The following is a 16,189-nucleotide window of genomic DNA, read 5'->3' on the forward strand; positions in this document are numbered from 1 at the left end:
AACTCATGCTTAAGAAATTCTTTCCCACCTGAGGTAATACAAATATACTCCTATAGCTTCTTCTAATTGTTTATAATTTTTGCTTTTCACCTTTAAGTCTTTAGTTCATCTCTACTTACTATTTAGATATAGTGTAAGCTAGATGAAATATACTGTTTAAATACAACTCAAACCAATTTTTCTCAAACAGATTCATATGAGAAACTGCAAGCTTTAGAATATGTATTGATCTAATTATGAAGTCTAAAACAAAAAAGGTAAACTATTCAAACTTTTAAACTTATAAATTATTTTTAAATGATAATTAAATAAAAGGAGATACTATATAACTAAATTAAAACAAAGATTATCACTTCTATACTACCCAAAAAAGTCTAATACTGAAGTCACTTCCCCAGTTCACAAAAAAATTTGCTTAAAACATGATCAGCAGTTGTTTTCCTTTTCCTTTATACCCTTAGACTAACAGTTACTGTAATGGGCTTTATGAAGTGAGTTCAATTTGATTGGATACAGTTTTACTGAACCTGTACTACCATGTGCAGGTACTAACCTACGTCCTGGCCAAAGTGGGAAAGAGCTTAATTCGTGTCCTCTTAGGGGCTACAAATAATTGGACATTAGCAATAACAAACACAGACAGGCTAACCAACAAACAAAACCAGTGGTTCAAAGGCCTAAAGATGCAAATGATAAGAGAGGCATGTGTACATTGCTACTTGCTGTGTGATCAATAAACATCTGCTTCCCAGCTGTTCCCAATCTGCCTTATGAGAAATATCACAAGTAGTGGCAGTAAAACAGCTGGAGAGAGTCTGTGGGCTAACATATAAATACATGCGTGAGAGTGACAGGTCTGTGTTATACTCACATTGCATGCCCCTAAAAACTAAACTTCACGAGTTAAAATCTCTATTCCATAAACCTGTCTTTAGAGCTGAACTTACCTAAAAATGAGCATTTTTGTTTAATTGTATGTTTCCTTTTACAAAATACTACAACGCATTTTAACCCAAATGGGTGAGAAGGAAAAAAAAAGTAGTCTATATAAACATACAAGCTCTGATTTGTCTTTTGTTCACACTGAACAGTGGTGCCATACAACTTGGTGAGTTCCTGATTTAGTCTTCTCAGGGACAGGCATGTGCCAAGCAGCGAAAAACAAAATGTGTGGTTGCAGCTTGTTCTGGAATAAAGAACAGCAGGCTATTTCATCACCCCTGGGGGCACCAATTTTCAGCCCACAATGAAAATCAAGCTGAAGTATATAGCAAATGCATATTCATAACCACCATGTATTGTCCCTTTCAAATATCTCTCTCTTCCGCCAGGTATGTATTCTGTATTTCTGTCCTGACTGATTGCAGTTTATTGAATGCTTGTTAAATTCATCTTTTTCCCCACCCTTGCCAACGATTTGGGGATAAGGACTGTGGAAGGCCTAACAAGTTGAAAGACTCCATTCTTCCTGCAATGTTTTTCTGTCTATTACTGTTTCAAAGCAAAGCCCTGTGATGTGAATACTGAAAAGAGAGAAAATGTAATTAAGCGTTCATTGTGGGTAGTCTTTTTGTTACCTTTGAAGTGCTGAAATTAACACAGCAATCTCTTGATTTTGCCTCAGTAGTGACAGCTTGCTGAGAATAGTCATATTTTGCTGACAGAAATGGGCATTCCAAAGTGTAAATTAAATAACTCGATTGTATAGAATTCATTTAAAAGTGCATCTGTGTTGAACGTATCCCATTTTACACTGTTCTGATTACATTTGACTTTTTGTTGACCCAGGTAAAAAGTGAAATTGTTTCATACTACAGGCAGCAAGACAGCTTAGGATAGGGTGATTATAAATGGTAAAAAGGAAAAGAAAAATGCAAGAGTGTGGGACATTGATTCCTGCTGTGTTTCTATTGTAAATTTGAAAATAATTTAAAGATAGAAATTATTAATAAAGATCACAGCAAAGAAGAAAATAAGATTAAAGGTGAAATTTCAGCTAAAGGGACATCTTTAAGCTATATAAAAGGAAAAAAATCATAAAATTAAACTTTATAAAAAGAAAGACAGATGAAAAGGGAAAGCTATATAGGGTAAGGTCATGGCTATCCGCAGAGTCAGAGAGAATGTAAAATAGGATATGTTGCTACAGGGAGAGAAATTTTCAACCAGAAAATCCATTGTGAATGACAAGGCTGCCCTCTTGCAAAAATAAATCATGCTTTTCAGCTGTTTGAATCGTGCTAATCCGAAAGTCTTATTCTGAGGGAATGAGAACTACATTATGTTGGACAAAATGATTTGCGTCACAACAAAATTGGAAGAAATAATTATACTTGTAAACGCAACTGTTTCAGTAATTTATTGAATTTGACTGAAATTTATTGTAGTTAAACAGAAAAATAAATAAATATATCTGTGGTCACATGCATAAAACTTAAACAGAGCAAATAACTACCACACCATTAACTGAGGTGAATCTGGGCTGTTTCAGAGGAGAAAAAGGAAAAGGAGGTATTAGAGAAAGAGGAGAGTCATAAGGAATATTAGAGAAATCAAACGCCTGTGAGACCCTGGTCCAGGTACCAGTTTCAACCTGGAAAATTACGCTTTTGAAATCCACTAATTAGGCTGAAAGGTCAAAATTCTATTATGTCATTCATAAATATTCTGAGAGAGACTTCCCAGGCTTCAGCAGGCCTGATAATGCGGCATTTTCCACACTGAATGCATTGTCAATGCTAAACATATCTTAGCAATGGGCATTATAATCTGAGGGAAATAAAGAATTAGGTATCTGAAATACATTTTTATTCTCCACTTTTTCATTGACATTACTGATTCATAATGTATCAATATCGATCATAAAATTAAAAAGTGGATACATTCATCAGTTGTATATTACACAGTAGAACAAACACTATGTTGCATATTAATATGATCAAATGCTATAGACCTGTTAAAAGTGCCAAATAGTAAATGCATGAAAAAATATATATTTGGCTTTCTTTTTTACAGCATTGTACAAACTAAACACCACTGTGCTGAAAGCATACATGTATTTAGCAGAGTTCAAGAGGAAATGGAAGGTGGTGTCATTAGTCTTTTTCCCCTGAAATTATATCATTAAAAAAATAGGGACATAGTATATCCTGCTGCATTATAAATTGAAATATCGGGCCAGGCATGGTGGCCCCCCCTATAATCCGGCACTTTGGGAGGCCGAGGCGGGTGGATCACCTGAGGTCGGGAGTTCCAGACCAGCCTGATCAACATGGTAAAAACCTGTGTCTACTAAACACACAAAAATTAGCCTGGTGTGGTGGTGGGCACCTCCTACTTCGGAGGCTGAGGCAGGAGAATCACTTGAACCCAGGAGGTGGAGGTTGCAGTGAGCTGAGATCACACCACTGCACTCCAGCCTGGGTGATAGAGAGAGACTCTGCCTCAATCAATCAATCAGTCAATAGAAATATCACATAAATCTAAATATTAATAAATAATGCAAAGCAAACTAGTTGCATAATTTAGAACAGTCAAAGCGCAAAGGTAAAAGTGTTTCATACGTATGATGACACTCTCGTGATTCAATGTGGCAAGTCCCTGTAAAATTCTTTTCTTACATCAATACCGTTTTAATATGAACCTGTAAATCACATTTAGTGGCTATAGAAAAACCTTTTGGCACAGCAACATGTGGCAGTGTAGGTAAACATTAGCTGAAGGTAACGTGCAGACATCGCTGTAATGGGTTCTGATTACTAATGAGCATTACCTCAGCTTTCTGTAAAAACAGAACAAATGAGAACACTCAGAGAACTGAAAAATGATTCTTCCTTTCAGAATTGAGGGCTTGTCTCCCATTCCCATGACTTTCCATACCATGTGTTGGCAAGTGTCTGACACCCAGGTCGACCTGCTTTTCCAGTCCAAATCCACATTGCGCTGGGTTTGTAGGAAAATACTGTATCGTTGATAACATAAATATGATGAACACCAAGCTGCCATTCTTCCTTCACTTCTACCCTTTATCACAGCGGTTATTGTCACCTTATTAGAGTCTGTGAGAAAAGAACCACAAAGTCATTCTCACCTCCTGGCAATCAGCTACAGACTCACCCTGCACCTCCTGAATCTTCTGTTTTCATTGCAAAGACACAGCCAAAGCCTTAGGTCAGACTTTGGTCATCTCTCACCCGGAGTGCCAGTTGCCACCTTATCACAGTGCCCTACATGGGACAGGGAGATAAGGATCAATCTGAAAGTCCACATTCAAATAGGGCTTCAGGGGGAAACCCAAGCCCCCCATCACACACACACATTTTGAACCAGTTTCTGTTTTGAAAGTTTGTGCTTTTGTCACCCCACTGTCACATTAATTGAAAAATGATGCCTAAACAAAGATATTTGCTGAATAAAATTAGGTTTATGCTACTTTCAAGCAAACTTCAAACTTTATTATATTATTCTTCAATTTGCTGCCAACCCTCTCCCCGAGAGTTTGTTCACAATTCTCTAAGTTTGGGCCTTCCCGTTGTGAAGTCCTGCAGCGTTTCCCCAGAGAAGCCAAAGCTCTTCCTTTAGGAGTCTTGCCTTCTCCTATCCACAGCAAATATCAAACACATCTGCCATGAGGAGTCAGTGCAGCTGGCATGCCGTGGCTCTCTCTGTCCTTCTGCTCTGAGAGTGGCTTTTCTCTCTTTCTCCCAAGGGAAAAGTATAAACTATACTGGTTTCTTGTTTAACCAAGGTAAGAAAACATTACATATATATATATATATATATAAATATATAATTTTTTTTTTTTTTTTTTTTTTTTTTTTTTTTTTTTTTTGAGATGGAGTCTTGCTCTGTCACCCAGGCTGGAGTGCAGTAGTGCAATCTCGGCTCACTGCAAGCTCTACCTCCCGGGTTCACGCCATTCTCCTGCCTCAGCCTCCTGAGTAGCTGGGATTACAAGCGCCCGCCACTGCTTAGCCAGGATGGTCTCGATCTCCTGACCTCGTGATCCTCCCGCCTCGGCCTCCCAAATTGCTGGGATTATAGGCGTGAGCCACCGCGTCTGGCCAGAAAACATTGTAACATTTGTCAAACTGCACTTAACCCTGTCTAGTTACTATTTCAGTGAACCAGTTTATTTTTTTGTTGTTTGTTTTTAGTTTTTGGAGACAGGGACTTGCTCTGCCATCCAGGCCTAGAGTGCAGTGCCACATTCACAGCTCACTGCAGCCTCGACCTCCCAGGCTCAAGAAATCCTTCCACCACAGCCTCCTCCCAAGTAGCTGGAACCACAGGCATGCACCACCATGCCTGACTAATTTTTGACTAATTTTTTTTTTTTGAGAGTTGGGGTTGCCCAGGCTGGTCTCAAAATTCCTGGGGTCAAGCAGTCCTGCCTCAGCTTCCCAAACTGCTGGGATTACATGCATGAGTCACCATGCCCAGCTGAGCCAGTTTAAACTGGCTACATTACATGCATTAAAAACAAAAACACACACAAAAAACCTCAGAACTTTTAAAAGGAAAAATTTAGCAGAAAGAAACTGATGTCATCACTTTGTGATTGTTCCAGCCTCCCTCTCCCATCCGTGACCTCTGTGGCACTCAAGACGCCTGCCCATCCTGCCTTCCTCTCCAGCCTCCAAGCCCTCTGCCTGGAAGCCAGACTCTGGCCAGACTTACTCACCAGGCCCTGACCACGCCACCTGGAATGCCTTTCTCACAGCTTTTTTCCAAAATCAGTCTTCTCCTTGGCATCTGCGTGGCTTGGGAGAGCATCTTTGGGTCTCTATCATTTGTCAATAAGTAGTGTTCAGAAATTGCTCCCCTGGCCCATGTGCCCAGATGGGCTCTCCAAGTCTAAATGCTTCAAAATGGTACAGAACTAAATGTGTGAATTTCTGATGTGGCTTCATTTCGGGTCCTCCTCCTTCAAACTTGCATGGCCGCCCTTCCCATCCGCGCTCCAATTTTCTCTCACGTTCCTGCTTTGTGAGAGGAAATAAGACTGATTTCTGGGATGGAGCATGAGAGAGACAGAAAGCCCTGGAGAGAGAAAGACAAAGCGTGTTTCCGTGGGAGATGCCCACACACCTCACTTGGGGGCATTGGCAGTGTTGGTACCCACACAGGTGCGTTTTGACATCCAAGACTTGACCCTAATTCTTCTTGGAACCTGATGGGGAGAGAACCTTGCTGGGGGCCCCACATGGGCCAGGGGCAGCCAGGGCAGAGTTGGGCAGCTGCCTGAGAGTTCTAGGTGGAGAGGCCCGGAATATCCCGCAAGAACAAGTCTCCGTTAGTTCCAAGTGGAATGGCAGCCCTTTCTGAGGTTCCCTGAGTTGAGAGCTAATATATCTGTTGCAGGAACAACAGCCCAAGCCAAAGACCATGCGGAGGCCAGGCATGGTGGCTCACGCCTGTAATCCTAGCACTTTGGGAGGCCAAGATCCAGGAGTTCGAGAACAGCCTGGTCAACCTTGTCTCTACAAAAAATACAAAAAAAAAGTAGCCAGGCGTGGTGGTAGGTGCCTGTAGTCCCAGCTACTTGGGAGGCTGAGGTGGGAGGATCGCTTGAGCCCATGAGGTGGAGGCTGCATGAGTTGAGATCACACCACTGCACTCCAGCCTGGGTGACAATGTGAGGCTCTGTCTCTAAAAAAAAAAAAAAAAAAAAAAAAAAAAGACCATGCGGAGAGTACAGTGGATTAAATGGGCCCCCACAAAAGATAGGACCATGGCTTAACCCACAGAACCTATGAACACAACTTTATTGGAAAAAGAGTCTTTGCAGATGTAATTAAATTAAGGATCTTGTGATGAGATCATCCTGGATTATCTGAGTGGGCCCTAAGTCCAATGACAAGTGTCCTTGTAAGAGACAGAAGAGCACAAGACACAGAGAGAAAGCCTTGTGACTGGTGTTAGATAAAGGCCAAGTGACTGGTGTTACAAAGCGACAAGCCAAGGGACAGTGCAGGCCACCAGCAGCTGGAAAAGACAAGGAAGGATTCTCCCCCCGTGGCCTTTGGAGAGAGTGCGGTCTTGCCGACAACTCAATTTTGGACTCTGGCCTGCAGAATTGTGATCAAATAAATGTCTGTTGTTTGAAGCCACCAACTCCGTGCTCTGTGTTACAGCACTCTAGGAAGTGCATACGGAGGACATCACTGGGAATCAGAGCTGTTAGCTTTGGGAGCTGAGATGGTGGCCAAGTCAGCAGAGAGAAAGCCCCAAACCCCCAATACAGCCTCGTCAGTTCCCCTGATGGGGGATGGAGGACACATTACCCAGCTTGTAGTGGGTCACCTTGACCTTAAACTACCCCTAAAAAGAAAAGGAGCATTTATTCAAATGTAACTGAGCTTGAAAGGACTGAATGGAATTGATGTAGCAAGATGATGCTTCCAGCCCCCAGCAGAAATGGAGGGATTGTACACCAAATTCAATTCATTTGTAGAAAAACCAAGAAATTTATTTTAGCTTTGCATAACTAATTTTATGTCTGTATATTTTCAAACATTGTATAGCTATACTACATGTCAGGGTTGCTCAGGGAGAATTAAAAAAAAAAGTGCAATTTGTTGAGCTATTATTACATTTGTAATATTTTACAAACGAGGGCACCGAAACTCACTGTGGGCTGGCAGTTGCCACGTGGCTCGTAGCTGGCAGAGCCTGTTTGCTACCCGAGCTCCTGACTCCAAGCGCAGTGCTGTCTTCTATGTGTGCTTAATTCAGTGATAAACATCATTGCAGTGAGTGCAATATCGTATTTATGTTTCTGACCAAGCAGTGCCTCACACATCCATGAAGTCCAATCACCTGTTTGTCGAATTTAATGGAATAACATAGCCTTGCTGTCCTTAAGTAGCCTGCCATCTGTCCGGTTTGGGGGATACAGTTAAGAATAAAATCTCCTGCCAACCCACGAAACCTCTCCTTAAAGGTAGAGGAGAGAGAGCCCAGTTTTATTATTGAATAAGCACTAACTCAGGCTGCAATGCACATCACTGGCAATCTGCTAAAGAGATCACGGAGGCAGAAAATACCTCCCTCTTTTATATCACTGCTTTCCATACGTGTTCTCAAGATAGAAATAACTAGTCCTCAAGAAGACTTGACAGCACCACTTGTTAAATATAGTTTATCCTAAATTCACCTGGTAACTGGGGTGGCCATCTGTGGGAGCTGATTGCCTTTATCCAAAAGAAAATTAAAACTTCACATATTTCCATGACAAGTAGGTAGGTTTACAACTTGGAGCCAGATGTCTAAACTCCCACCCTCCACAGAGAAGGAGAGATGGAGGCTCTGTCTTCCTTGATGTTTACATTACTTCAAGGAGACAGCCCTCAAGGAAAACATTCTTTTAGGTTGTAGAACTGGTGAGAAGCTTATTTGGCTCTTAAAAGTATTTATATACATCTCAAACGGAAAGGGAAAGAATTTACAATTCCAAGTCTTATAAAGGAAATGCTCTAAGAAAAGGGAGGCGAACAGGATCCCTTCCGACCCCCCTTTTTTTAGATTCGTGTTTGCACTTTCACTAGGGAGAGAGGAAACCTGATTAAATTAGGACACAGAGCAATGCCTGCTCCAGTGCCCAGGGGTGAGAGAAGGGGTATAAGATTTCCCCTCCTGCAGAAGGAAACCAGCAGGTGAACATCTCAGAATTCGGGATGAGAAATCAAGACAAGGGAAGGTAGACTCTGCCTCTGTTATTACTTTCTGTCATCAAGGTATTGGGAAATGGGCTGAACATGGAGCAAACTTTAAAATGTCCAGTTTGGAATCATGTCTAGTTCAGAATAAGGCTGATGCCCAGTTACCAGTGGTGTACCAGTCATGGTGATGTTAATAAAAACCCTCTGGTCTAGATCATTCTGTATCTTCTTCAAGTTCTGATAAGACTCCAAAGGTCATGGCTGTTGAAAAGAAGGGTGCTGGACTTTTTCCCAAGCCAAGCATATCCCATCACAATTTAATCATGTTGATATACTCGTTAAAATTGAAAAAGAGCTAGCCATTAACTTCTGCATAATAACTTCTCTAGCACTGGCTGAATTATCTCAACTTTCTGACCTTCATGCTTAACCACCTAATATTAACAAATAGGAATAATTCATTAAGAAGAAAACTGAAAAGAAAAATATAAGTTAGAAATGAAAAAGATGATCAAGTGAATGTGGGACTTTAGAAAATTCAAAGTTGAAGAGGAACTAGAAAGTAAAATATTTTTAAAAATTATACTATTTTGTTGTTTTATTTACCTGTTCTAAAAGAACATTTAAAAAAACTGAGAAAATCATAAAATTTTTAAAAGAGGAAAAAATGTATAACTCCAATACACAAAAGCAAGTACCATTAATGTTTCTAAAGTACCTCCTTCAAGCATTTTCTCTATTACTCTATTATATGCATAGTTGAGCTTCTACCATATATCTATATACTCTTATTTACTATTATAATGTGTTTTCAACACCGTAAAAATTCACCAGTGTATTAGTTATCTATTGCTATGTAATAAATTACCCACACATTAGAAGCCTACCAGCAAATAGACGTTTATTATCTCAATTAGTTTCTTTTTTTTTTTTTTTTTTTGAGACAGAGTCTGGCTCTGTCACCCAGGCTGGAGTGCAGTGGCGCGATGTCAGCTCACTGCAAGCTCCGCCTCCCGGGTTCACGCCATTTTCCTGCCTCAGCCTCCCGAATAGCTGGGACTACAGGTGCCCGCCACCGCGCCCGGCTAATTTTTTTGTATTTTTAGTAGAGACAGGGTTTCACTGTGTTAGCCAGGATGGTCTCGATATCCTGACCTCGTGATCTGCCCGCCTCGGCCTCCCAAAGTGCTGGGAGTACAGGCGTGAGCCACCGCGCCAGGCCTCATTAGTTTCTTAAGGTTGGGAATCTGAGACAGGCTTAGCTGGGTGTCTCTAGTTCAAAGTGTCATGAGGTTGCAGTTGAGATGTTGCCTACAGCTGCAGTCACCTTGAAGTTTTGCTAGGGCTGGAGTGCCTCTTTCCAAGATGGATCACTCCAGTGGCTGTTGGCAGGAGGCCTCAGTCCCTCACCGCATGGACCTCTCCAGAGGGCTGCTTGAGCACCCTCACAACATAGCACCTGCTTCCACAGAGCAGGTGATCTAAGAGAGACTAAGAGTAAAGACACAGTGTATTTTATCGCCTAGCCTCATAAAACACACACAATCATTTCTGCAACCTGCTGATGACATAGGCCAGCCATATTCACTGTGGAAGGGGACTACACAAAGGCATGAACCAGGAGTCTAGAACAATGCTGGAGGCCATCTTGAAGAGTAGCTACCACAGTGGGAATTTGTAATGGCTGCATGTATCTTATCACATAAATCTCTATAACTGTATTGACTATTCATGCAAAGTTGGATGTTATTTCTAATATTTCCTTATTACAACCCTCTAATAAGCACCTGTGTAGTAAGCTTTTCATCAACAGTTCAGATCACTTTTTTAGAATATAATCACAGAAGTGGGATTGTTGAGTTCAAAAAAACCTTTTTCTTAATTTCCTTTTTAAGTAAGTTGGTTTCATAAAGGAAGTTAATATATTATTTCAATGAACATATGCATTTTATTTCATGTATTTGTGATAAATACCTTGAAATGCCTATGCAGTGATTCATAACTGCATGTTTATTTTTCATTTAATGAATTATATACTCAATATATTTTAGGTAGCTATATTATACATATAATAGTTTGATACTTATGGCATGTGGGTTTTTTCATTGTTATTTCACCATTTTATAGATCCTCCTGAGTTTGTTTGTTGCTGTTATTTTGGACAACTTAGAACTTGATGAAGACCTAAAGAAGCTTAAACAAGTAAGTAACGTATGGGGAATTTTTTTTTAAAAGGACAAAAAACCAGGGACAAACCATTTGCTTATAGGCCATATTAAAAATTTGAGCTTCAAAGTAAAAATAAAATGTAATAAGTTAAGGCTATCCAAGGTGGCAAAATGGTGTTCTTTTAAGTTTAACTTTTATCTAATATTAACAAGGGAAACTTTCCATTACTCTATAAATATCCTAGGAATAGTTTTGAATAAAAGTAAGACGGACAGAGTGTAGTAAATTGGATTTGGAGACTGTTCTCCTTCTGTCATTAAATGAAGGTTGTTTGGAAATGAGATGCCTCAAGGCCAGATTGCCATTTTGCATAATTATATGTAATACTCTTTATCATCATCATAAAAATACTACAACCTGCCTGGTCTCTAGACACTTAAGGACAGTTTAGTCTGGGTGCCCGTAGTGAGTATAAGAAACAGAATAAATGATCAAATGTGGACCCAGTTATGTATGAAAACAGATGGGATGTCATCATGGTGAAAGTTATACCCCAAAAAATGAAACTAGAAATAGGTGAATGCTGTGTTCTTAATGGCAGGAGGATTACAGCTATAGTCAACAATTCCCATAGTTTCTGTTGCATGGAGGATATTTGGCTTGAATATTTGGCTCGATCAAAGAGTACAGACCCTTTGAGAAGAGCTCGCAAGAGAGTGGGACAATGGGTGGAGCGTTCTTGTATCACCGTCCCCAACACTGAGAGAATAATTGAGATGTTAACTACCAAACTCTACCCAACTGTTAGAATGTTAGAATGTCGACAGAACCACACCTGTAGTAATGTTAACAGAACCATGGCTCTCAACCTTTCTATTTGGAATTATAAGCAGGCCCTCCATATTCAGAATTTTCCAAAGCTCTCTATTTTTAACAAAGCAAAAAATATAACCTATTTAAATTTTTTAATTTTTTTAATCTATCTCATGATCAGGTTAGGCATTTCATTTTATTATTTTTACCTTTAAAGCCTATGCTTTTAACAGAGGGTATCAATAAGGAAAAAAAAAACAGAACAAACAAACAAAAAATTGTTATGAAGATTCCTACTCAGAGCATACCAAGGAAGGTTTTGAGTTCTTCACCATCCTACAGCTACCCAGACAAATGGGCATCTTCCCGGCTCTGCTAGAGATGATTTCTTCCACGTCTTTTCACTCTATGGCAGCAGTGATAGGTTCTTCAAATGAGAGCTGGGACATTCCTTTATGCCATCAATGAAAAATATTTTGTGTGGCTTCTAGTTGCAGAAAAAATATCTAATAGGTGAGTTCAAAATTGAAAGTGACCAGCCATATAATTAGACATGACCAATAAAAATCTGCTGCTGTAGAACCACTTTAGTCCATGCTTTACAAATCTGGTATTGAGCTGTCGCTTTTCCTTCATGCCATGGTTATTATGCACAGATATGTACTATCCTCTGAGAGGGTACGTTACAATGTGTATTCTATAGATAAAATTTAAAATAACTGATTTTTTTTAGCTAGTGCTACCGCCAGGTTCCATATGCTTTTAAATAACCATATAATTCCAGCCCTCATTTGCAAAATAATTTTTCTGCTGGAAAGCAACAAAATAAACTTGTATGTAGCAATTTTTTCAGGATTGTGAATTCAAACCTAAGGATACTTTGCAGTGTTCATTTTTTTTCAACATTTTAACTTATTTATATATACATGTATATACATAGCCTACTTAAATTTTTTGTCATCTTTATATCTAATGGTCACAATAGGCATTTCATATCTGACCCAAAGTGAAAAACCAACAAAAAAAGTCAGGACTTTAATTGGCATTGACATTCTTCCTGGACTATAAAGTTTTAATAAACTATATGGCTCTTCACTTTGGGTAAATGTCATTATTTATAAAAGAGCTTTTAATCACTTGCTAGATATTAGTGAAGCTTCGTGTTTCTGGAAATTCTGTATATCAGAACTGGTTATCCAATTGCACTAGCCTACAGTTTGAACCATATACTCTGGGTATTTGGGCATTGAAAACTCCAATCATAATGCAGCAATTCCATTTTTGTTAGTACTTTTTACACTGTTCTTTATCCATGGTTGGACTGAAACTATGTATCTATTAAATTCTTCTATTAATTTCATACTTGAAACTCATTGACCCTGAAATTCATTAGAGCAAATATTATTAAACTAAGTTAAAGTGTTCCTGGTTAACTTTCTCTCATTTTTGTATGATTATGTTTTGTTTTCACTAGTTTTTAACTACTGTGTCATTTTTTATGCCCCTGATTTTTCTTATTTTCAGTGATCTTGGCCTTTAAGGTAGGGCTCATTTGCATATTTTTAAGAACACACACATTCGCGTGCATGCACTTTCATATACACAGGTAGTAATGTGGATACCTGAAACTTTCGACTGTCTTTTACAGATTCTTTTAAAAAACAATAAAATTGTTACCCTAAATATTTGCTTCAATTGTCCATGTACAAATCCAGTCCTTAAGATTTAAACTTATGTACTCTATTTTTACTATTTCCAGATAGAGAGTAGAGTGGAGGAAATGTTCAAAGAAAGTATTTGATTGTCTTAATGTTTCAAGTTTCAGAAAGCGCTATGCATTCCAAATTCCGTCTTTGCTCTGTTCAAACTTTTTGCTTCTTTTACCACGTCTGCTGGTCTGTAGATTCTCATAGCTATGGTGACATTGGTTGAATTCGTGCTCGGTATCAAGTGTTTTATGTTTTCACTTATTTTTCAAAACAACCCGTTCAATGCAGGTATTATTATTATGTCCATCTTACAGATGAGGAAACTAAGACACAGAGAGGTTAAGTAACTTGCTCAAGGTTACACAGCCAACAAATGTCAGAGCTAGAATTTGAACCTAGACAATTTGGACCAAAAGCCCGCACTCTTAACCTCTAAACTGTATTGATTCGAACTAAAGCTATATAAAGGCCAAACATGGGTCGTGCATACTATGGAGGCCACTCATAGGACTCTGAATTATTTGTTTATAAATAATGATGTTGTAGATAACAAAGGCATCCTCATATTCAAGTAACTGTTAGAATGAAGGACAGTTTCTGAGAATAGCAGTGAATGCAGCAACCAAATCATTAAAACTAGTTCCAGATTAGTTCTTTGTTTCCTCTCAAAACTCAGAGGATCTAATCAGAGCCACTGGAGTTACAGTCTTGCTGCGCGATGGCAAATGCCACTCAAGGTGCCACTTTGCAATGATCTTCTTGGAGCGATGATCCTCCTCAGACGCCTACATAACAGGCTTGCAGCATAACAACATTTTAGTGACTTTAATGTCTTTTATTATCGATATGTTTTTAACTGTTTTAATATATAAAAGTTGGTTCATAGTTTTTTTTTCAAGAATAATAAAAACCAGTGCCAGTTACCTCTAAAATGGGGGTGTTGGCCAGGCGCAGTGGCTGACACCTGTAATCCCAGCACATGGGGAGGCCGAGGTGGACGGATCACGAGGTCAGGAGATTGAGACCATCCTGGCTAACACGGTGAAATCCCGTCTCTACTAAAATACAAAAAACAAAAAAATTAGCCGGTCGTGGTGGCGGGTGCCTGTAGTTCCAGCTACTTGGGAGGCTGAGGTAGGAGAATGGCGTGAACCCGGGAGGCGGAGCTTGCAGTGAGCCAAGATGGCGCCACTGCACTCCAGCCTGGACGACAGAGCGAGACTCCGTCTCAAAAAATAATAATAATAATAAATGGGGGTGTTAACATGCAACACTCAGTAGGGCTCAACAGAGGAAGAGGAAGCAGCCCTCGTGTGGGGGAGAGGAGAGGCCGCCCTTAAGCTAAGGGTGTGAGATGGTGGTAGAAAGTGAAAAGGTACTAGTGAAGAAATTATAATGGAAAAGAAGGAAGAAGTGAAGTAGGAAAACACCAGATATGAAATAAAGAGTATGAATATAATGCAGGGATAAAGGTGCAGGAACGTGGCCAAATCCAGAGTTGGGAATGTGAGCAAGTCAGTGGCCAAAAGTGAAAGCCCACCAGGTCCTTCCCCTGAAAAGCTCCCTGAGGGCAGGCATGGGCTGCATGACGGATTGTCGGTGGGCCTGTGTTGAGAAGCATGGCACTGTATGTCTTTTCCCATTATTTTTCTATGCGATCTCCATGTGCATCAGAGGTGGTTTCTAGCCAAGGACTGCTGAGCTCTAGGGGTCCTCATGAGAAGCTATGGTGTCATTTTTAATACTTCAGGAGGCTGGAAGAGAATTGTGCATTTACCTAATATAAGCCCGCACCTGCTAAATAAAATGTCAAGTTTAATACTTTTAGCTGGAAATCTGAAAATTCTAAGTGGCAGCACTGTTCCTTAATACTATAGTTCTGAAGTGTTTTCATATATACTTTCCTTCAAGGAAATTTGTTTAAAGCTACAATGAATTTCTTATTGCTTAATCAATGCATTTTGGCAGGAAAAAATTTGGGTTTTAGAATCCAGAGGAGAAAGTAAAAGGACTTTTTGCACAGAAATTTTGAGAGGCTCTGGTGTGTTTGTTCCCATCACCCCCTCTCCAAGATATCACCAGTGTGTGCCGTGACGGTCACCTCTATGGCTTTTCCTTTGTCACTTCCCACAGTCATGTTCCAAAAACTCACCTCAATCATATAACCATATGAAATACCTCTATTGCCTTCCCTGTGTGTTATATATAGGGCACAACTGATTCCTAATAGCAACAGGGCAGCATAATCTTTGCATAGCTGCCATCATTTACATGACCCCCATATTGAATTACATGGAAACCATATTTCTCTTTTCAGCATCCCCAAAAGCCAATACAGAGACCTGGGAAAAAAATATATATGTGTGTGTATGTACATATATTATTACATATATGTAATATATATAACATATATGTATATATCATACATTAAATACAAAAATATATTATAATTTTGTATTACATATATGTAATATCTACACATATATGTATATATTAAATATAAAGATTATATTATTTATATATATGTAATACATGACATAAATTATATATAATGTGTGTACTATATATAACATGGTATCTAAAAATTATATTTTTATATTTAGTATTTATACACATATATAAAACATTGTTTCTGCATGACATTTAAAAATTGGCTAAAAATGAGATTGTCTGTGAATGTGTGATTGTGGTGAGCTGAGGAGATTCCTGATAAATCAGTTGGTATAGAGGCTACAACAAAACCCTTGACCTAAAACTTCTCTGAACAGGAAGAGTTGATGACTGTGAAGCTCAAGTGATGCACGAATGACACTGGGGAATGTAGACAGAGTTTTG

General features: G+C 39.3%; 1 protein-coding gene across 7 annotated transcripts in view; it reads left to right on the forward strand.

Moving 5' to 3' along the window:
- Positions 1 to 16,189, forward strand: part of NALCN (sodium leak channel, non-selective) — a 376,903-nt gene that overhangs the window by 241,712 nt on the left and 119,002 nt on the right. For all 7 annotated transcript variants that reach the window (XM_055245146.2, XM_055245148.2, XM_055245150.2 and 4 more), the window contains one exon: positions 10,791 to 10,865. In XM_055245146.2, coding sequence (XP_055101121.1) covers positions 10,791 to 10,865 — 75 coding nt within the window. The remainder of the gene's footprint in view (positions 1 to 10,790; positions 10,866 to 16,189) is intronic.

The sequence above is a fragment of the Symphalangus syndactylus genome, chromosome 15 (assembly GCF_028878055.3).
Source record: "Symphalangus syndactylus isolate Jambi chromosome 15, NHGRI_mSymSyn1-v2.1_pri, whole genome shotgun sequence".
Lineage (NCBI taxonomy): Eukaryota > Metazoa > Chordata > Mammalia > Primates > Hylobatidae > Symphalangus > Symphalangus syndactylus.